The sequence below is a fragment of the Phacochoerus africanus genome, chromosome 10 (genome assembly GCF_016906955.1).
Source record: "Phacochoerus africanus isolate WHEZ1 chromosome 10, ROS_Pafr_v1, whole genome shotgun sequence".
Lineage (NCBI taxonomy): Eukaryota > Metazoa > Chordata > Mammalia > Artiodactyla > Suidae > Phacochoerus > Phacochoerus africanus.
In genome coordinates this window covers 104849846-104872330 of record NC_062553.1, presented here as the reverse complement: position 1 = coordinate 104872330, position 22485 = coordinate 104849846, and the positions used below count along the sequence as shown (strand labels likewise).

General features: G+C 42.7%; 1 protein-coding gene across 1 annotated transcript in view; it reads right to left on the bottom strand.

Moving 5' to 3' along the window:
• SEC24D (SEC24 homolog D, COPII coat complex component) overlaps positions 1-17764 on the bottom strand; it is a 121352-nt gene extending 103588 nt beyond the window's left edge. Inside the window, exons 1-3 of the mRNA XM_047799694.1 lie at positions 17527-17764; positions 15205-15363; positions 3750-3879 (exon numbers count right to left, since the gene is read on the bottom strand). Of these exons, the coding sequence (XP_047655650.1) occupies positions 3750-3879; positions 15205-15322 (248 nt within the window). The 5' untranslated portion in view covers positions 15323-15363; positions 17527-17764. The remainder of the gene's footprint in view (positions 1-3749; positions 3880-15204; positions 15364-17526) is intronic.
• Between the last annotated feature and the right edge of the window lie 4721 nt (positions 17765-22485).

Below are 22485 nucleotides of genomic sequence, written 5' to 3'. Positions count from 1 at the left end.
ATTATGTGGTTAGAATTAAAAATCCTACAGATTTAATATTTCTCATTGATTACTTCATTCAGGTCTCCAGGCTGAGAAACATTCAAAAAGTACATATTTTAATTATTGTCTCATTGAATGTCAGAAGAGAACAGATTCACCATCAAAAAGAACCATAAAGAATTATAAGCAGAGAATTAATAAAACACGAAAAGGTAGCCTCAGTTTAACCCTAAACCTCTGGAGCGTTGACTCGGTTGTCCACGGTCTACTCAACCTCAAACACCTTTCATTTTCAAGTTTACACATTTGTTCAAGAAGTGAGTTTCCATGCTGAAGCTTGTTAGAATGTGGAGATAAAGGTGCCAAATTTTTCAAGATTTGATTGATACAAAATCTAGATTTTTAACACTCAGCCCACAGAAAAGAAAAAGCAAAAGCTCTGCCAGATCATGTCACTGCCTTACACATATACACACACACGAATGAAAGAGGAAACAACTAGGTATTTCTCTTATTTTTCTTGTTTCTCCTTTATCATTGCAACCAATTTCTTAGTCAAAAGATTCGCCCTTATAACAGTTTCAATTTGGGAAGACGAGTCTCCTTCCCACCTTCCCTCCCCCTCAATTTGCCATTTCTTAGTCAAAACAGAACACCTGGCTAATGGACTTTTCACCCTGTAATTATAAAATTGAACTCTAGGTTATAGGTTTTATTTAGGAGATGAATTCTACCCAGTAGTAACACTGTAGATAACTTTGATACCACTTACGAGCTTAAGACATTTATTCCGCCTCAGCCAAGATCAAAAAGACAAATGACTAGGTATGGTTTTTAAGTTTTATGAAACATTACCTTTGAAAGAAGAACTTTTAAAAATAAAAAGCATACATTTTAAAGTTTAAATCAACAAAATGCCTCTGAATTAATCATGTTTTTATTCGACAGTTTAGATATAGTGAAAAAGAAAAGATTTCTATGATGGATCCTCTAAGCACAAACAACTCCAATGACGTGCTGCAATCATCACAGAAAGGTCAGACTCGATCTGTCATCTCTGACAACCTGTCACCAGACCTGTGTGATTCACCTGCAGAGTCACTGAGCCCTTTGCCCTTGCACTAAACTATATACACAGAAATATGTCCTGTGAGGTTAGGTAGCATGCTCACCATGGAGGCTTAGCCTGAAGACTAGACCTTTCCATTTTTAAACCAAATTTCCAACCTTTAATTCACAGCTGAAATTGAGGCAAGAGGATAATGGAGAAGGAAGATATGGGGCAAAATCTGTTAGTGCTTCCTTGAGAATCACAATAAGAGCAGATTCCTAAATTAAGTGGCCACGAGTAGCCAAATGAGCTAGTAGGAAGGGCAAGCCACAGGCAGACTTTTCGTATCCACTGGAAATGGTGTTGATAACATGCACTGAGTCTTTCATGGGCCTGTGCATTGAAGGCTCTCTGCACGTGTTAAGGACCAAAATCTTCACAACGACATGATTATCATGACAAATGTGATGCGGAAACTAAGGCACATAGAGACAAAGGAATAAGTCCAGCCACAACTGCCTGACTCTAGAGTATCAAACATCACCTGACCCTGGGCCTCTACTTGTCACTGTGCCAGATGCTGTCCTGAGCGCACAACCACACAACTAAGCTCTGTCTGTCAGCAAAGTCCTTGATTTACTTAACCCTAAGCAACCTAATTCAAGGGAAACAAATGGAAATAACCAAAAAGATCGATCCAATACCGGTGACCCAATCCTTTAACTTCAAAACAGGTGTTCAATTTTTGTTTTTTGTTTTTTGGGGTTTTTTTTTTTGTCTTTTTGCCATTTCTTGAGCCGTTTCCACGGCATATGGATGTTTCCAGGTTAGGGGTCGAATCGGAGCTGTAGCCGCTGGCCTACGCCAGAGCCACAGCAACTCAGGATACGAGCCGCATCTGCAACCTACATCACAGCTCACAGCAATGCTGGATCCTTAGGCCACTGAGCAAGGCCAGGGATCGAACCCGCAACCTCATGATTCCTAGTTGCATTCGTTAACCACTGAGCCACGACAGGAACTCCTGATTTTCGTATTTCTTAAAATAAAATATATATATACATATATATATATATATATATATATATATATATGGTCTATTTGACTTCTCTAAGATCTTTCCCAGACCAACTTCCAAGATGTCCTTCTCCAGATCTTCTTGCCTCTACTCGGGACTGAGAATTCTACTTCCTCATTTTACAGGCGAGGAAAATGAGGTCTAGAGGCCCAGGAACATCACCAGCATCACACTGCCAGTGAGCTGCTTGAACCAGAGGCAGCATCTTGGTTCGGTCTTCCCGCTCTCCCCCCAGGGGCAGGAGGGGTAGGGCCCAAGGCAGGCCCTTGGACTTCGGCTCCTTGTTCAAACCACAGTCCCCTGTAAACCAAATTACTTAGTCTCACCCATCCACTGTTCCCTGCATTAACCTTCACTCTGCCTCTCAGAGCTACCATTTCAATGACAAATGTTACCACGACAAAGAAGAGCCAGGAAATGTCAACCTCACAAAGGAAGTGAATGAACTTGATGATTTAAAACCTTCCAGAGGGAGTCTTCTCATTAGCAGGGACTACAAGCTCCTTGAGAGGGTAACTAAATGGACTCACCATCACCTCACCAGAGTCCCCCAGAGGAGCTAGTCCTCCCCACTCCAACCTTGCAGCTGGACCACCTGGGAAAGGGACCTGGGAAACGAAGCGTCTGGGCAATCCCTGGGGAAATTCCAACGTAAACACCGACTGCAGCTTGGCAGGGGGATTCTCCCAGCAATACCTCACAGGACAAGCACCAGTGGGATTTCCAGCAGGGAAGGTGTGGTGCCAGCTCCCTATGCAGGAGACAGTCCCGAGGGGCTGCAGGGCTCCTGGCGTCTCCCATATCCCATGCCTTGGCTTCTCCAGGCCTGCCTCCACCTCTTTCCCCTCCTTAATTCATAAACACAAACAGAAGATGTATTTCCTGTGTTGTTTTTATCATCGCCCTGCCTTTCAAGAGGCCCTCACTGGCATCTGTGTCTCTTCCACATCAAATCCACAGTCTTTACCACTAGCCACCATCTGATTTAATTTTTAAAATATTTATTCAGCACCTACTGGCACTGAGCTCAGTTCTGTAAAGGATTCAAGAATACGTGATTTAAAATTTCATTGGGGAATACAAACCAGACATCTGAAGGAATTAGAGATTAATACAAAACTCTAAAATAAGATGAATTGGGAGTTCCCACTGTGGCTTAGCAGAAATGAATCTGACTAGTATCCATGAGGATGTGGGTTCAATCCCTGGCTTTGCTCAGTGGGTTAAGGATCTGGCGTTGCCGTGAGCTGTGGTGTAGGTCGCAGACGCGGCTTGGATCCCACGTTGCTGCAGCTGTGGCATAGGCTGGCAGCTGTAGCTCCAATTAGACCCCCAGCCTGGGAACTTCCATATGCCATGAGTGCAGCCCTAGAAAAAGCAAAAAAAAAAAAAAAGATGAATATAACCCAAAGCTAAAATGTGTGGCAACAGCACAAGTAATTTTCAAAACATGTACTAGTATTATTTTTTTCCCTGCTAACTCTTCTAAATATTTTGTTTTCCAGTAGGTACTTTTGAGGACATAGACCATGTCAAGAGGTGAAAGTTTCAATTAACAAATGTGCACGTTTAGAAGAGACTTGTGAGAAAACTTTAGTAGAATAAACAAATGAAGACTGGAATCTATATTTAGCTCACCTTTGAGGAGGATGACCTTGGGCATGAGCTCCATTCTGGCCAAATTGATGGGGTGCAGGAGGTGGATGGCCCTGCGGCAACATCCCCCCAGGGGCAGCAGCCCCCAAAGGCCCTGCTGACTTCATCATACCTGCAAGACAAGGGCATGGGTTTAGAAGAGTATGAAAGTGCAGAGAGAGAGAGGACACAAAGCCATTAGATTAAAAATGCAAAGGAGGAGAGGGAGGAGAGGGAAACACGGGCTAGAACAAGTTCTCCTTCACACCTGCAGTAACCGTCATAGAATGGTAAAAGCAAGAATGGTAACAGCGTCACAGAATGGTTACAGCAGAGCCAATGCCAGGCTCTGGCATCATCATTTGACCATCACAGAGGTAGGAGAGCAGAAAAGAAAGAAATCGTTTTAACACTAAACAGAAACCACAGCAGAAGAAATACATCTTGGCGTTTGGTTAGAGGCACCTTGATGGAACACACTATCACATGAAGAATGCTAGACTACACACTGAAAAATGCCAGTTGGATATCAGAGCATAAATCTGGGAAGAAATAGTATGAAGCATCATAAAGCATCTTAACTCTAACTATGAGGGGGAAAAAAAAAGATCTCTGAAAATGTCTTTGAGTTACAGCACGAGGAAAGCAAATGGGGAGTAGTATCTGCCCAACACATCCGGGGCACAGCCTTCGGGGTTAGTAATTTTTCCAGATCCAAAGAGGGGTGATAAAGAGTTGAGGGACGGCTCAAGTTGACAGGATCACTCATACAAAATACAGGATCACATGTGATTAAGAGATGCTCCTGGCAGTGAGTGCGTTTTCACTTATAAGAAGCTCTTCTGCAACAGAGATCGTTAAAGGTTTCTCTTTACAGCTGTTCTCAGACATTTTTTATCTCTTTGTCTAGAGAAATTGTGATATAGGAGAAAAATCACTGAGCTTGGGTCAGAGCAGCTCAATGTATTGCACCAAGCAAGAAGTTTATCTTTGTGGACCTCAGTTTCTCCCTCTGCAAAAGGAAAGGCTTAGACGAGATTACTTGTGACACCCTTTTCAGCCTTTTAGGAGTTTCCATTTGTGGCTCTGTGGGTTAAGAACCCTACTAGTATCCAGCAGAATGCAGGTTCGATCCCTGGCCTCACTCAGTGGTTAAGGATGCCACAAGCTGCAGCACCACAGATGCAGCTCAGATCTAGCATTGCGGTAGCTGTGGTGGAGGCCAGCAGCTATAGCTCCGATTTGACCCCTAGCCAGGGAACTTCCATATGCTGCAGGTGCAGCCCTAAAAAGAAAAAAAGAAAAAAAAAAGAGGGAGAGAGAGAAAGTACATTTCTTCTATGTGCTCTCCACTGCCATCCTGCTTGGTTTTGCTCCAGGCCACTCGGCTACACTTTAGACCCTATCCTCCTCTCTGGCACCATCATCAGTGACCTCCTGGCTGCCTTACTGCACTCTTCCATTTGACCTCATGATGGCATTTCAGTATCGCCTTTCTTCTGTTATCTTCCTCTAGAAAGTTTATTTCCTCAGCCAGCAAGGGAACTGACTGGATGACCTTGCAATTGCCCAGCAAGAGTTTCCTTATGTTGCCATCATAATACTTTGGAGAGCACGCTTTCAGATGCTTGGGTAATCTAGAATGAAATACAACCAGTGAAGTGGCAATATTCATGAATAAAATGATTGAAACTTTTACAGAGATTTCTACTCTCTTTTTTTGTTTTGGTCTTTTTTGTCTTTTTAGGGCTGCACCCGTGGCATATGGAGGTTCCCAGGCTAGGGGTCGAATCAGAACTGTAGCTTCTTGCCTACACAACAGCTCACAGCAACGCTGGATCCTTAACCCACTGAGCGAGGCCAGGGATCAAACCATCATCCTCATGGATACTAGTTGGGTTTGTCAACCACCGAGCCATGACGGGAACTCCAAGGTTTCTATTCTTAAAACAAGGTTCCTCAAATCCTCCTACACTATTGGTAGGAATGTAAGATGCTGCAGCATATATGGAAAACAGTATGGAGGTTCCACAGAAAACTAAAAATAGAGCTGTCATGTGACCCAGAAATCCCACTCCTGGGCATACATATGGACAGAATTGTAATTTAAAAAGATACATAAAGCCTATGTTCTGAGCAGCAATATTGACAATAACCAAGACACAGAAACAACCTAAATGTCCACTGACAGATGAAACATGAAAAACATGAGACTCATAGTCACACAGACTGGAGTTTAAATTCCCCCCTACTGTTTTTCGGGTTTTTTGTTTTTTGGTTTTTTTTTTTTGGCTTTTTGCTATTTCTTGGGCCGCTCCCGCGGCATATGGAGGTTCCCAGGCTAGGGGTCGAATGGGAGCTATAGCCACCGGCCTACGTCAGAGCCACAGCAACGTGGGATCCAAGCCACGTCTGCAACCTACACCACAGCTCACGGCAATGCCAGATCGTTAACCCACTGAGCAAGGGCAGGGACCGAACCCGCAACCTCATGGTTCCTAGTCGGATTCGTTAACCACTGCACGGCAGGAACTCCCCCCTACTGTTTAGTACCTGTGATCCTGACAGATACTGTTATCTTTCAAAACCTAGACTTTTAAGTCTGTACCATGGCAATGTCATCCCTGTCTCTGAGGACTATTTGGAGAATTAAATGAGGCAATGGGTATAAAAGCATTCAGAACAATCCCTGATATATGAAGGTAATCTCTTAAGAAATCTGTTTGCTTTCCCTGGCCATATGCCTTGCCAAATCCTTCTTTCAAGGATTTATATTCTAACAAGATCTATACACCATAATTACAAGCACGTTTGTATTTTCATTTTTAAAACATTATTTTGGACAAAAGTAGAAAACCGACACATTGGTGCTAAAGTAGTAAATAATTCCATACACTACAAGAAACCAAAGATATTCTCATTTCTTATGTAGGCAAACAGCAATTTCATCAGCAACCCTCACATATATGTCTAGAGAATCAAAAACAGTCCTTGGGGTACTCGTGTCCTGGTATTTTCATGTGTTTGCGAAATGCACCTATTAAATAAACCTGTTTCTAAAAACAAAACAACCAGTTCTTATATATTCAAGCAGAACTGTCATACACCAGTCTTACTAAAATGTTCTTTCCCTTCCATTTTTGGAAATCAGCTCTATAGCAATGATTCAAACTCATTCTTATTCATTATACTTTCAATGTGCCTTTGAGGCACTAAGAGATTTTACGGAAGAGACAACCATATAAAGAGTTGCAGTGCCCTGTAACCGAGTGTTATAATAAGGGACTCAAAAAAAGGTCAAAGAGGAAGGTCTGCTGGAGCTGAATCTTGAAGGATAGGAAGGAGTTGTCTTAGTACAGAGACAGGACAGGGGATTCCAGGCAGAAGGCAAAGCCCAAGCAAAGACCTGAGAGAACATGGTGCAAATGGTTTGGTGTCAACAGATGGTGGGGACAATGGCCAGAGCAGAGGGTGTCCAGGTTGGTTGGGGTCAGACAGCAAAGTCCTGGGTGGGTGCCATTTGGATTCTACCCTCAGGGCAAAGGGACATTACTATCAGTGCTATCTGCAAGGTCATAGTCTTCACCTGGGCACATAACTGGCATTTTCAAAAGTGATCAGAGATAAAGAGCAATCAGGTTCTTGACAGAGCAGTATGGGAATTTTAATAGGAAAGGAAAATCACACCATGAGAAAGACCTAACTGTGCTTATGCCAAAACAAAAATATCAAAAATCAAAGACTAGTTTTAATACAGTGGCAGATTTTATAGACTACTTGCTCAAGACCAATTCCAAGTGCTTTCTGGCTTGCCTCTCTGTATGGTCCTGAGCTGGAAAGATGCAATCTCCATTTCCTAGACTTCCTGACAAGCTGGGCTGCCATGTGCTCTAAATTTAGCAAAGCCACACATCTTTGGAAGGTGCTGACCAGAAGGCAGAGATGATAGTTCTGGGGTAGAAAGGCACCAGCTCTGAGGGGACAGCCCTGTGTTTCTGTTATCTGCAAAAGAACCCTGGGCAAACATCTCAGAAAAGCATACGTTAGATTCAGCCCTGAATCTGACAAATTAAAACCAAAATTTAAAACCACATGTGAAAAAAAAAAAAAAAAAACAGTTTATCTAATATAAACAAACTCCCATTACATGGGCAGAGCCTCGAGGGTTACTGTTCCTGAGGCACTGTGCCTGGGACTGTACCTGCATAAGTTCACTATTTATTTGAAGCCTCACTGCCCCAAAGCCCCTGCCCCCAGTTCCAGGACATCAACAGTTTCTGCCTCTCAGCTTCCAGACCAGTGGTCCTCAACCCAGAGTGATGTTGCCCCTAAGGGACATCTGGCAATGTCCAGGACTTGTGCTTCCCATGGCTTGGGGGCAGGAGGGAGCACTGGTATGTAATTGGTAGAAGCCAAGGATGCTGCTAAATGCCCTACAAGTCACAGCTCAGCCTCCCACAATAAACAATTAGCTGGCTCTGGAGTTCCTGTCATGGCTCAGTGGTTAACGAATCCGACTAGGAACCATGAGGTTGCGGGTTCAATCCCTGGCCTTGCTCAGTGGGTTAGGGATCTGGCGTTGCCATGAGCTGTAGTGTAGATTGCAGCCAAGGTTTGGATCCTGCATCGCTGTGGCTCTGGCGTAGGCTGGCGGCTACAGCTCTGATTAGACCCCCAGCCTGGGAACCTCCATATGCCGCAAGAGCGGCCCTAGAAATGGCAAAATAAATAAATAAATAAATAAAAGAATTAGCTGGCTCCAAATGTCAACAGTGCTGAGGACAAGAAACCCTGCTCCAGAAAGCAGTGTGCTCACTCTGATTCTTTCTCCATATTTTAGTTTATTGTTTTGGCCATGCCTGCAGCATGTGGGAGTTCCTAGGCCAGGGATCAAACCTGAGCTACAGCAGTGACCCAAGCCACTGTGATGACAATGCCAGATCCTTAACCTCTAGACCACCAGGGAACTCCTCCCCACATACTTTCTAATGTGGAATATACCTGAAAAATAGACATGGGCTCATGACCCTTCCCAGCTTTTATGGTACTTCAGGGGCACCCTACTGCCCTTAGAAACAAAGCCTAGATCATCTCAATAGACGCAGAAAAAGCATTTGACAAAGTCCAACATCCATTCATGATCAAGACCCTTGCCAAAGTGGGTATAGAGGGAACATTCCTGAATATAATCAAAGCCATTTATGATAAACCCACAGCAAATATAATCCTCAATGGGGAAAAACTGAAAGCCTTCTCACTCAAATCTGGAACAAGACAGGGATGCCCACTCTTACCACTGCTCTTCAACATCGTTTTGGAAGTCCTAGCCACAGCAATTAGACAAACAAAAGAAATAAAAGGCATCCATATAAGAAGAGAAGAGATCAAACTGTCACTGTATGCAGATGACATGATACTATACATAGAAAACACTAAGGACTCAACCCCAAAACTACTTGAACTGATTAATAAATTCAGCAAAGTAGCAGGATATAAGATTAACATTCAGAAGTCAGTTGCATTTCTGTATACCAGCAATGAAATATTAGAAAAGGAATACAAAAATATGATACCTTTTAAAATTGCACCTCACAAAATCAAATACCTCGGAATACACCTGACCAAGGAGGTAAAGGACCTATATGCCGAGAACTATAAAACTTTAATCAAAGAAATCAAAGAAGATGTAAAGAAATGGAAAGATATTCCATGTTCCTGGATTGGGAAAATCAATATTGTAAAAATGGCTGTACTACCCAGAGCAATCTACAGATTCAATGCAATCCCTATCCAATTACCCATGACATTTTTCACAGAACTAAAACAAACAATCCAAACATTTATATGGAACCACAGAAGACCCAGAATCGCCAAAGCAATCCTGAGAAACAAAAACCAAGCAGGAGGCATCACTCTCCCAGACTTCAAGAAATACTACAAAGCCACAGTCATCAAAACAGTGTGGTACTGGTATCAAAACAGACAGACAGACCAATGGAACAGAATAGAGAATCCGGAAATAAACCCTGACACCTATGGTCAATTAATCTTTGACAAGGGAGGCAAGAACATCAAATGGGAAAAAGAAAGTCTATTCAGCAAGCATTGCTGGGAAACCTGGACGGCTGCATGCAAAGCAATGAAACTAGAACACACCCTCACACCATGCACAAAAATACACTCCAAATGGCTGAAAGACTTAAATATACGACAGGACACCATCAAACTCCTAGAAGAAAACATAGGCAGAACACTCTCTGACATCAACATCATGAATATTTTCTCAGGTCAGTCTCCCAAAGCAATCGAAATTAGAGCAAAAATAAACCCATGGGACCTCATCAAACTGAAAAGCTTTTGCACAGCAAAGGAAACCCAAAAGAAAACAAAAAGACAACTTACAGATTGGGAGAAAATAGTTTCAAATGATGCAACTGACAAGGGCTTAATCTCTAGAATATATAAACAACTTATACAACCCAACAGCAAAAAAGCCAATCAATCAATGGAAAAATGGGCAAAAGACCTGAATAGACATTTCTCCAAAGAAGATATACAGATGGCCAACAAACACATGAAAAAATGCTCAACATCGCTGGTTATAAGAGAAATGCAAATCAAAACTACCATGAGATATCACCTCACACCAGTCAGAATGGCCATCATTAATAAATCCACAAATAACAAGTGCTGGAGGGGCTGTGGAGAAAAGGGAACCCTCCTGCACTGTTGGTGGGAATGTCAACTGGTACAGCCACTATGGAGAACAGTTTGGAGATACCTTAGAAATCTATACATAGAACTTCCATATGACCCCACAATCCCACTCTTGGGCATCTATCCGGACAAAACTCTACTTCAAAGAGACACATGCACCCGCATGTTCATTGCAGCACTATTCACAATAGCCAAGACATGGAAACAACCCAAATGTCCATTGACAGATGATTGGATTTGGACCACGTGGTATATATACACAATGGAATACTACTCAGCCATAAAAAAGAATGACATAATGCCATTTGCAGCAACATGGATGGAGCTAGAGAATCTCATCCTGAGTGAAATGAGCCAGAAAGACAAAGACAAATACCATATGATATCACTCATAACTGGAATCTAATATCCAGCACAAATGAACATCTCCTTAGAAAAGAAAATCATGGACTTGGAGAAGAGACTTGTGGCTGCCTGATGGGAGGGGGAGGGGGAGGGAGTGGGAGGGATCGGGAGCTTGGGCTTATCAGACACAACTTAGACTAGATTTACAAGGAGATCCTGCTGAATAGCATTGAGAACTTTGTCTAGATACTCATGTTGCAACAGAAGAAAGGCTGGGGGAAAAATGTAATTGTAATGTATACATGTAAGGATAACCTGACCCCCTTGCTGTACAGTGGGAAAATAAATAAATAAATAAATAAATAAAAATAAATAAATAAATAGAAAAAAAAAAAGAAACAAAGCCTAAATAAAGGCTTACGATGGCCCCACTTTCCAGTCCAGGCACTTCTCACTGCTCACACCTGACAGCAGCCATGCTGAACGTCTTGCGTATCCTCAAAAGTGCCCCCTCCCCAACCCAAGCAGGCTGCCTCCCTACCTCACCAACTCTCACTCATCTTTCAGATCCTTCCTTCCAGGGAGAGAGATTCCCTTCACCAAGATTCCAGGGGTTAGGTACCCCTCTGTGAGCTTCCCTAACCATCCTCTGCCTCCTTAAGATTGTGCTTCCCTCCCATTGTCAATTTCCTTAATGCATCTCCCACTAGACTAGTATGGACCATAAGGACAGACATTAGGTTCATCTTATTCATTGGTGGGTCACCACAAGTATTTTGCTCACTCCATTAATCTGTTCAGTTTGTTACTGCATAGCCCTGGCATTATACAACAGGAACAAATAACAATACAGTGTATAAGAAATTCAAATGGAGACTTGGCCCTGGCCAGACCTATGGCAGTGTGGCTACTTCAAGGAACCACAACTAAGTGGCCTGTGTTTGTCACCAGAAAAAAAAAAAAAAAACCAACAAGAGGATTACCAACAGACTAGAAAAGGAGGCACATGATGACTGAAGACTAAGAGATCTAAGGTCATTCAGCACAGAGGACATGGAGGCCAGGGTAATTTAGTGATGGCCTTAAATAATTCAACAAAAATGCCACAATTTACAGAAAGATATACGTACAGCCTGTGATAGCCTGGTGTCCATCCGAGAACTGAATAAAGAGAAAGCGATTTAAATTAAAGCATGAAGGATTTAGTCCAACAAAGATAGTTTTGTCCGTCTGTTTGTTTTACTACTGGTAAACACCTGAGGGATATGCTGATAAATGCGGCATCTCTAGTCATCCACAGGACATCGAACAAGGGCCTTCTCTGCTCAAGCACATCTATTACCTACAGTGTGGTAAATGGTAGAGAGGTGCACAGGTGTTAGAGTACAGAGAAGAAGAGGATTTATAAATAAGCTAGAGGAAGAAGGGTGGTAAGAAATGCCCACAAGCACCACACAGGAACTGGGGCTGAACAAGGGGCGCGAGGAGATGCCCTGCTGGGAGGACCACTTCGGAGGCACAGACTGGCTTTCCGGTGGTGCCAGAAAGATTTGAAGCAAAAGCAAATCAGATTAGATTTAGATTTGCAGGCTGTGATTATGCAAATCAGATTAGATTTAGATTTGCAAGGACTGGATGGTTTGGAGAAAGGCGGTACTGGAGAGAGGGATAATGGTTAAGAGATCCAGGTGAGAGGTGGACGGCTGAACAAGGAGAGTGACAACAGGATAGAAAGGAAGCAGCAGACAGGAAAGACATTTACGATCATCCCCAAAAGAATCTGGATTGGAGAAGGTAAAAGGAAGAGGTTTTTTGTTTGTTTGTTTGTTTGTTTGTTTCTATCTTTCTAGGGCTGCGCCCATAGCATGTGGAGGTTCCCAGGCTAGGGGCTGAACTGGAGCTACAGCTGCAGGGTCTAGACCACACCATAGCAATGCCAGATCCAAGCCATGTCTGCGACCTACACAGCGGCTCACGGCAACACCGGATCCTTAACCCACTGAGCATGGCCAGGGATTGAACCCACATCCTCATGGATACTAGTTGGGTTTGTTACCACTGAGCCACAATGGGAACTCAGAGATATTTTTTAAACAGTGAAATTTCTTATTTGGGTAGCTGAATGAATGATATCTGCTGGGTAAGATATGGAATGCCAGAATAAAAAAAAAAACAATTATTTTGGACATGATGAGTTTAATGTACCTAGTAAACAGGTAAGCAATTGAAAATACAGATCTGGAGTTTAGAGCTGTCTGGGCCAATGAAATAGATCTGAGAGACTAGCATTTCATATAGAATGATACAGTTAAGGGGAAAATCTATAGAGTGAGAAGAAAAGAGGGGTGAAGACAGAAAAAAAGGAGAAATAGCACCAATTAAAAGTCATTTGTGGGGGGGTACTCCTCAGATGGAGATGTCTAGAAAACCATGAAGAAAAATAACAAAAGGATAGTGTCATTGAGACCAAAGGACAAGACAGTTTTGTACAAACAAGAGCAGTAAGCTGTCAAATTCCAAAGAGGACAGGACAGTGTCTCCTGTGTTTGGTAATAGAAGACCACCAGTGACCCCAGTGGGAGAAGAGGAGGGGTGGGTGGGGCCCAAGCTGTGGAGTGGAGACTGCGCTAAGCCATGGAGGGACTGAGAAGGAAGGATGGAGAGTGGGTGAGAGAGGTGAGTACTTGTTTAAGAAGATGGCTAGGAAGGGAAGAAGGAAAGACAAATAACACTGTTATAATTAATTAGGCGTGTAATGGAGTTTGTTGTTTGTTTTCTTGAGGGACAGAGGTATGACTCCTGGCTACCCCACCAGCTCTGTGACCTTGGATAATTCATGGTATACCAGAAATTCAGTTTTCTTAGCTGCATACTAGGGCTAATAATCTACTGCATAGCACTGCATAAGGATTAAAGATAACACATGTAACTCTTTTCGGAGCAGTATTTGATACATGGCAAGCACTCAAAAAAAAGTCATTTATAATTATCCTTATATAAAAATGCAAGGAGTTCCCATTGTGGCTCAGCGGAAAAGAACCCAACTAGTATCCATGAGGAAGTAAATTTAATCCCTGGACTCGGTGGTGGGTCAAGGATCCAGCATTGCCTTGAGCTGCGGTGTAGGTCACAGACACTTGGTGTTGCTGTGGCACAGGCTGGCAGCTGCACCTCTGATTCGACCCCTAGCCTGGGAACTTCCATATGCTGCATCTGTGGCCCTAAAAAGCTAAAAACAAACAAACAAACAGATACAGATGGGAAATGAACCACCAGACACAAAGAAACTGGAGCAAGATGGGTTACATGGTTCCTACAGCATTGTTATCTATAAATGTTAGGGGGAGGATTGGTCCTGGACAAGAGAAGGATGCCTCATCCTGAGGCTTTGTTAAATTATGGACAGATGAAGTCATATGAGTGACTTCCCACAGGAAATTCACAGTCTCGCAGCCTCCTCTGCAGCAAACCGTGTGCGGCTGCTACCACCATACCTTGCTCGAGGGCCCTCGTCACCCCTCGCTGACCCTGCACTCCATACATGCGACCCAGCACACTTAAACCCTACATACCTGAGTTGGCCCCAGGGAACCCCGAGGAGACTGACTGAGGCACAGCCCATTCCACCAAGGATTTGCACTGAATTCCTCAGCATTCCCTCTGAGGTCTCAAGAATTGTCTCACACAAACACTTCTCTGGAATTTGGGATCATCAGAATTGAAGCAAGCTATTACTAGCCTCACCTCTGACCCTGAAACTTGATCCCCCAGAGCACCTCCTTAATAATGAGGGGTGACCTTGTCAACTGCCATCAGAGCAATAGTGGTCCCACTTCATTACTCATTTTTTTTTCCTACCTCTGCCCCCAAAGCCAAAATTCCCTGCTAGGTACCATACTTTAAAACAATGAATATTATTCAATAATGATTTTAAGGAAAGGCCATGTTTTTCTTGTTATTATTATCACTGAGTAGTCTTTGGTGTACAAATCTAATGGCATTTTTCCAATATCAAACTTGACTTTATATGATTGCCGAAACCACTTTAGTGTATGTATATATACATATTTAGTATGCAATGTATATACGTACACATAATTTATATTTTTATTGAGTGTTCACAACTTCACACTGCTGATTAATAGCAAGAGCAGGTTAATAGTTAAAACACTCAGAAAGTGCCTTTCTTTTAATCTATATTTAAAAAATAAACTCATATCCCATGCACTAACCAAACTGATGAGGTAGTCTTTTCCAAATAATCCTAGTCTCAAGCCACTGCATCATTTATAATGACCATTCGACTCTCCCAAAGTGGCTCTTTCAGAACATTTATGTTTATGTCTCTGACCTTGAGATTCAATAATCACATACAGGTCAAAACAGTGCACTTTACCTGGTGGAGAACCTGCGTGAGATGGGTCCCCATAGTGGCCATAATGTGGTGGAGAAAGGCCTATTCCAGGCTGGGACTGAGAATAGGAAGGTGTAGCCACGTAACCTTGTTGACTCATAATGAAATTATCATTCCAAGGAATACTTCTAAAAAAGAACCCTGCAACAGAAGAAAACAAATATCAACAAGGAGGTGTGAGTCCCTCAATGTTATTAAAAATACTAGCACTGCTAATAAATGTTTTTGATGGTTTGAGGAAAGGTACAATTATAGGTGCGTGAGACTGGCTTCATATCATATAATGTATCTTATCATTATCCCCTAAAAAGGCTCTAACTACAGCTCTGTGAAACTCTGTAACTCACTTCCATAGTCCTAGGTTATATGAAATCCTGAATAACCACTGCCAATCATTTTTTCATTGTAAGACTAAACTGTTTCACAGAGAGTCTCTCATAAGTGTATCTACTATTTTGGTGCCTTTGGCTTCCATGACTCTTTGTCAGCACAGAGAATGTCACTGACAATAAATCATGTCTCATTCAATTCACTGACCAGCAGAACTGCCAGTAGTCTGCAATCAGATGTTTTGACTTGTGTCATTTTAGTGCTATCTTAATTAGTAATTTTAAACAAGCAGTTAGGATAAAGAGAAAGCACAAGTCCGACAAACACAGCAGAAGTTGATAACGGACTGATTTTATGAGTCATATATTGACAAAGCCAGGTGGCAGCCTACAACTATTTGAGGGTTGTCAGTGGTTTCTCATCAAAGATGACAGACTTTCTGATTTAAATATCATAGCACTAAGAACATATGCACATATATTTAAGGAACTAAGGGGGAAAAGTGCAATTTCATGTGTTTTAACACACACACACAAAATTCGCTAACACCAGAGATCCTCTTGATCCTTCTCAGAACCTAAATATCAACTTGTTTTAAATTTTCCTTTTTCCCACGTTTCATAAAAAAGACATTTCATAGAATTATTCTTAAAATTTTTTTTCTAACATAAAGAGATCTGAATCCTACCTAGACAAATGGGTTTTTCACTACAAATCTAACAATATTTAGCTGTGTGACACAGAATAAGGTGAAGAACCTCTCTGGGCCTCAGTTCCCTCTTATAAAATGAAGCCTCTAAAAAGCCTTTTCAGATATAAAACAACGATTCTACAATTTCTCTCCAGTTTCCTCAACCTGCATAGGAATACTCCTCCTTTTGTTTCTTTATGATGCTACTTTTTAAGGTAAAAGTTCAGTGAGACCTGCTAAGATTTGATACAGATCTATATTCAGGAAATTGCAATCTTCATTTGGTTTCATTTTCATATTAAACTATGAGCTTCCAAATAAAAGCAACAAAGTAAAAATATTATAAGATCACTTTCTTCTCCTTGGAAGGGGAGATCGAAAGAGAGGGAAGATAGGCCTACTGGTCCACTTTCTTACTGACAACACATTTTCCCTCCTCCCACATAGTGGAGAGAGACGTGGCAGCCTGAGCTTTGGTCAAGCTCATCCAACCAAGCACATTTAGGAAGTCAGCAGGAACACACACCTACGTAGCAGCCTGTTGCTGAGTGACAGAAAGGAAAGGCAGGGATGTTCATTCCACAGAGCAGGAAGCAGTCGGGTCCCTCTTAACTGGTCCCGGCAGGAATCTGCTTCCTCACGAAACCACCCAGTTTGCCACGTCAAACTTCCTCACATCCAGCACCAAGTTACAGAAACCTGACTCAGCTTCAAGCAGCAACATGGCAGAAAGCCACTTGGCACGAGCAGGCAGGCCTAGGATCAAAAGCTGGGGAGCTTCAATCTCAGGACAACCCCCAGTCCACTGTCAATTAGCCAAGGTGCACCTCTCACCCTGGACCAAGTCTGCATTTGGATAAATCAGTTTCACTATCAGGCCGTCCTGAAGCTTGAGATACAACTGCCATTATTGCCACCAGTATTTCCAATACTCCTCTCCTCCAAGGAGGACGAAATTAAGTTGATCCGGAGACAAGAAAACCGGTGGCAGTGACACTGGACTACTGTGGCTATGGGGACCCTAACCGGGGAGTTCCAGCATCCCCAAACGCAAAGATGGGGGCGGGCGCGGGTAAAAAATGCCCACGCCCACCCCCCACCTTACCCCCACTATTAAACTGCACGAACGGGCTAAAGGAGCACAGTAGGTCTCCTCTGCTGCCCTGCCACAGGTGAGCATCCAGCCTCTGGCCACTCCCTACCCAGGCCCGGCAGAGCACCCCACTCCAGCTGTGCCTGGGAAGGGGGGTCCCGTTTGAGCGCAGCTAGGCTGGAGATATTACCTGCTCGGCTCCCGCACGCCGCCGGACTTCCGAGAGCCTGCGCTCTGCTCCCAGTGCCGTTGCCCCTGGTAACCCAGCTCCCGCTGCGGCCACTGCTCCCGCCGCGCCTTGCCCAGGGCCGGTGTCCCCACAGGCTGGTCTAGCTCACCGAGTTGCAGCTGGGCTGGGAACTGCCACGTCAAACACTCTCCCGGCAGCGCGCCCCTGGCGCGGGGACTGGGACCAGCGGCCGCGCTCCCGCCAGCGCAGGCGCACAGACGCTGACACAGCGGGGCGGGGCCTTCGGCGGAGCCAGCAGCCAAGCGCCCTACGCTTATTGGCCGCCCGTCCTTCCTTTTCTCTCTATTCGCCCTTTCCTGTCTGTTTTGTTTGTTTCCCCTGCAACAGGTCAAAGATTTTAACGCTGTTGCTGAATCAGAGCAATATTTTCATCGTCGGGCCCAGTAGGAAGGAGGGAGTTCGTACTGAGGATATATTCATTCAACAGGTTGCAGGTTCAGCTATTCATTCATTACATATTCCTTGAGTAACTAGGATATTTCCGGTCCTGCACTGCGGATTCGGGAAGGTGCACGCTTCCGAATTTCAAAGAGATTACAGGCTAAAGGAGAATCTGGCATGTGTACAAAGACAACTTGATGACGTACTTGTTTGATGCACTACAGAGGAAGGAACGCCTAAGGCAGCCATCAACGTGGCGCAAAAAGGGCGGAAAAGATGTCCCGACTGAAAAGTATAGGAAGAGATGTCTTCATTGTAGCTGGGATTGCTAGACTTCTGTGTATTCCTTCCATGAATGCCTATATATTTGCTGTATATGAAGTAGGATGGCTGATCCCACTCCAAAATAGGGATCATTACATGTATAAGCACCCAACGTTTAGCTCACTGTACTGTGAGAAACAGCTGAGAAAGAAAGGCAACCCACGTGAGACCTGAAACTTGACTTTTCTATCTAGGCTTAAACATCAGGATCACCTGGCTAGTTTCTCACAACCCACCCCACCCATTGCTGAATTAAAGGCCTTCAGCCAGTCCGAGGTTTAGTACAGCTACCGCTTTGCTCACTTAGAAAAGCAAAGTCAGACTAGTGTTTTGTTTTCAAAATATACTTTCTTCTGGGCTACAAGGAAGTAAAACCATTTGACAAATTCCTTTACTGATGAAATGCCTAGGTGAAAACTTAACAGGGGATAATGTTTCTGCTGAAATGCCCTGGGAGTTTAGCAGACATTTTATTTTGCTCCAGTGTTGTGAAGACTAATGGTCCCTTTCCCCATTTTTCTTTTGTAAGATGTTAAAGTGTGGTGCCCTGCCTACATCCAGCTTCAACAACGATCAAGTTTGAAAAACCACAATGAAAATTTTGTCCTAAATTTGTTTCTCTATTCTCAATATGATGGAAATATTTTGGCCAAGTTGAAGCAGTACAACTTGTAAGAGGACTAACAAAAGTTTTCTTATCCCAAGTGTGTCACAAGGCAGGGGAGAGTACAGTCATTTGGAAATAGGAAAACCATGAGACTTGGTTGGTTTGTGGCCCCTGTAAAACCACTAAGTTTGAATTTGTACATTTGTTCTCTCCCCTTGCTCAGGGGCATGAGGACAAACACATTTTGGTTCCACTTCTAAGACACTTTTGAGTTCCTAAATGTTTAAAGCTGGAAGGGATTTTAGAGAGATGGATATTCAACTCAATATTCCATGAGGACTGAATTCAGCCCCTAGAATTATATTATATATTAATACATATTATACTATATTATAATATATATTATACTATAGATTAATAAACTGAGTTCAGGAAATAAAAATGACTGATTAGTCTTAGAGTCAGCTGGAGGTCATGTCTTTTCTGATTCTAATTTCAAAGTTCTTTTCACCTCAAATTTTTTTTTCTTTTTGATATTACTCTGATTTGTTATTGACTATTAATGGGTTCTGCCTTTTTATTCTGTTACTGCTTTATGGTCAAGCTTTCAAATAACTAGAACATTAATTAACCACACAATTCCACCAGTGATTGGAATTACTAATCACAAATCTCTTTTTCTTAATGATATGGACTTCTGATTTCAGTCCTGCTCCCCTTCTCTTGGCTCCCTTAAATGACTAACTTCTTACCTTATTCCTGTGGTTGGGTCACTGACCTTCACTAGAGGGTCAGCCTGGATTCCCAGGCTTCCTGGGTCTGACCTGAACTATTTCCATCTGAGGTAGCCTCTAATGTTCCATATGTAATTACCTTGGTCACCCTGGTAACCATATTCTAACTGGAAGATGAAGTCACAAGGAATGTCCATGTGCTGGGGTTCCATGTTCTGTGTGGTTTTTTTAATTCTAACTTTAATGGGAAAAGAAAGAAGAGAGTCAGGTCCGCAAAAGACTACATAGAAAGAGAAGGACTTTCTTCCCAAGTATTTAAATACCCACTAGAAGCTGGGTACTGTTCTAAATGCTGTGGATACAAAGTCAGATGCAATACTGCTCTGGTTGTTAAAAGTTCATGAATAGTTTAGGGATGGGCAAATTAAAAAACCTATGTACTTAATACTTGTTACGTAAAGAAAACTCACATAGTTAGTAGTGAATGATAGTGTCAGATTCAAACTTGAGTCAACTGGTTTGGCAGTGCCAATGTCACTCTGCCTACTCTGTGGCCAAAACGCATTAGAGGACATTGAAGGATGTAAAATAAACGAAGTGCTATGGAATCAACTAAGATAGAGCAGGATAAGGAGGACTAGGAATGCTGAATTGTCATTGGTAGTATTAAATGGGGTAATTAAGCGATTATAGTATTACATGGGGTAGTTAGGTCTCGTGGAGCCCTTGAGGTAGGCTTTCAGATCTCCCTTCAAGATAAACTGCTCCAAGGAATGTAAGGGGCTGACAGCCTTCAGCAGTTCCAAGCCAACGGCTGAGTATAGCAGAGGGCAAAAGTCCCAGAATTTCTGCCCAACATGGGATGCCCCTAGGAAGAGATCTTTCTTCTCGGGGTCCCAATGCCCTGGCCAAGACTTCCTCAAAGCTGCCCTGCAATCTGAGGTGTAACCTACCCAATCCTCCCATTTCCTCCACCTCTGCAGGTGTTGATCTGTGGAGCACCTGAAGCCTTCCTCTCCAGCTCCTGTTCCCTCTCTTCTATTCTTCACATATGTTTCCCCCCATAACTCTCTTGTACGTCGAATTCCACATCGGTGTTTGCTTTCCAGGTGTGATCTGAACAAAGCCTCGAAGGAGGTCATGGAAGCAGCCATGCAGATCACCTGGGGGCAGAGAATTCCAGGCAGAAGGGACAGCAGCCCAAAGTCCCCGTGGTAAGAAGGAGGGTACCTGGCACACTCCAGGGGGGGAGGAGGCCCCTCCAAGCTGGAGCAGAGGGAATGAGGGGAAAACTGTAGGAGAGGAAGACCAAGAGGTAAAGAACAAGGCAGCTGGTAAAGGGTCCTTCAGGCCCTTTTAAAAGGGCTTTGTTTTTATTCCAATTTTTAAAAAGGGGGCCATTTCAGGATTTGAACTGAGGCATGGACATGACCTAACTTGCTTTCCAATAATTTTTGACTTGTGTGGGAGATAGCATCTCTTCATAAAGAATTTGGTGTTCAGAAAACATTTATTTTATGAAGTCTCAATGAAATTTTAGGCACCAGAGATGTATCTTTCAATCATTTGGTTTCCTGTAAGTTTTCTTGGTGGTGGTAAAGGTACCAGGAGGAACACTAAATGTGGCTTTACAACCTGTTATACAAGTAGGAAGAAAGTATAATTGTGACAGCTTCATGGCCATACTTCTATATTCATAGTTCATCCCTTACCCATACCACACTCCTGGTGATTTGAAAGATTTTCTAACTGATGAAGCGAAGGAGATATAACTGTTTTTAATTGCACTGATTTTCTTGATCTAAGTAAAGAAAGCAGGAGAATAGGTGAATGAAAGAGGTGACTGAAACCCAATTTTTTGCTATTAAGAGTGAATCAAGAAATAGAAAGCACCTGACAATTTGCTAAACTAGTTGGGAAGAAGTAGAAATGGTACTAAGAACCTAATTAGAGCTTGAATATATGCTCATTAAAAAAAGAAATGATTTTCTTTGATCCCCTCCTCAAATCCACTTACTTGATTACCTAGAAAAATAATGCAGTTCCTCATTGTTAATTATAAATAAAAATATCAGAAATTTAGATTTTGGAATACGATATTTGTGACACACTCTTCTAATTTTTCCAGCATGCTATCCATTCTTCTGTGTTTCTGCTGGTGTGTGATTGCCTGGCCAGAGACTGCAGGCCCAACCTTCCTTACAACTGGTTGTCATTTTGTGACTCACTGACCAGAGTCAAAATTATGTGTGCAGCTTCTCTGGCTCATCTTGAGAATCTTCATCCTGATTCTCTCTCCTTCTTCCAGCTGAGATGTAGACATGGTAGTGATCAAGTCAAATTAACCATCTAGAGGAGGGCAGTACTCTAGGGTTGATGACAAGAGATGAAATGAAAGGAGCTCTTGTCCTGGATATCTCCATGAACTTCTGAGCTGTTATACGAGAGAAAAATAAACTCTAGTTTGAGCCACCGATTTTGGGTAGAAGAGGGGCCTCTTTTAATGATCATATTTTTTTAATTAGTATATTCAAAAAATTAAGACTTGTAAATTGTACTAGTCGAAGTAAACCTACCATAAACAAATAGATCAGCATATATACTAGAACAACAAGGGGACTATGAATAAGACTGTATTAACCACATATGAGAAAATGTGTGGGCAATTCACTGATTCTATTGTTTTAATGGTGTCTAGCAATAAAACCATGCCCTGCTGGATAAGGGTGGCGTTTTCATGTGAAGGGAGCTGATGTTTCTATTGTTAATCAAAATATATATTGTTTATTGGCCAATAGCTAAGGTGCCTTTTTGGACCTGGGAGGGAGGTTTCCCTTCCTCCTTCTCCCTGGA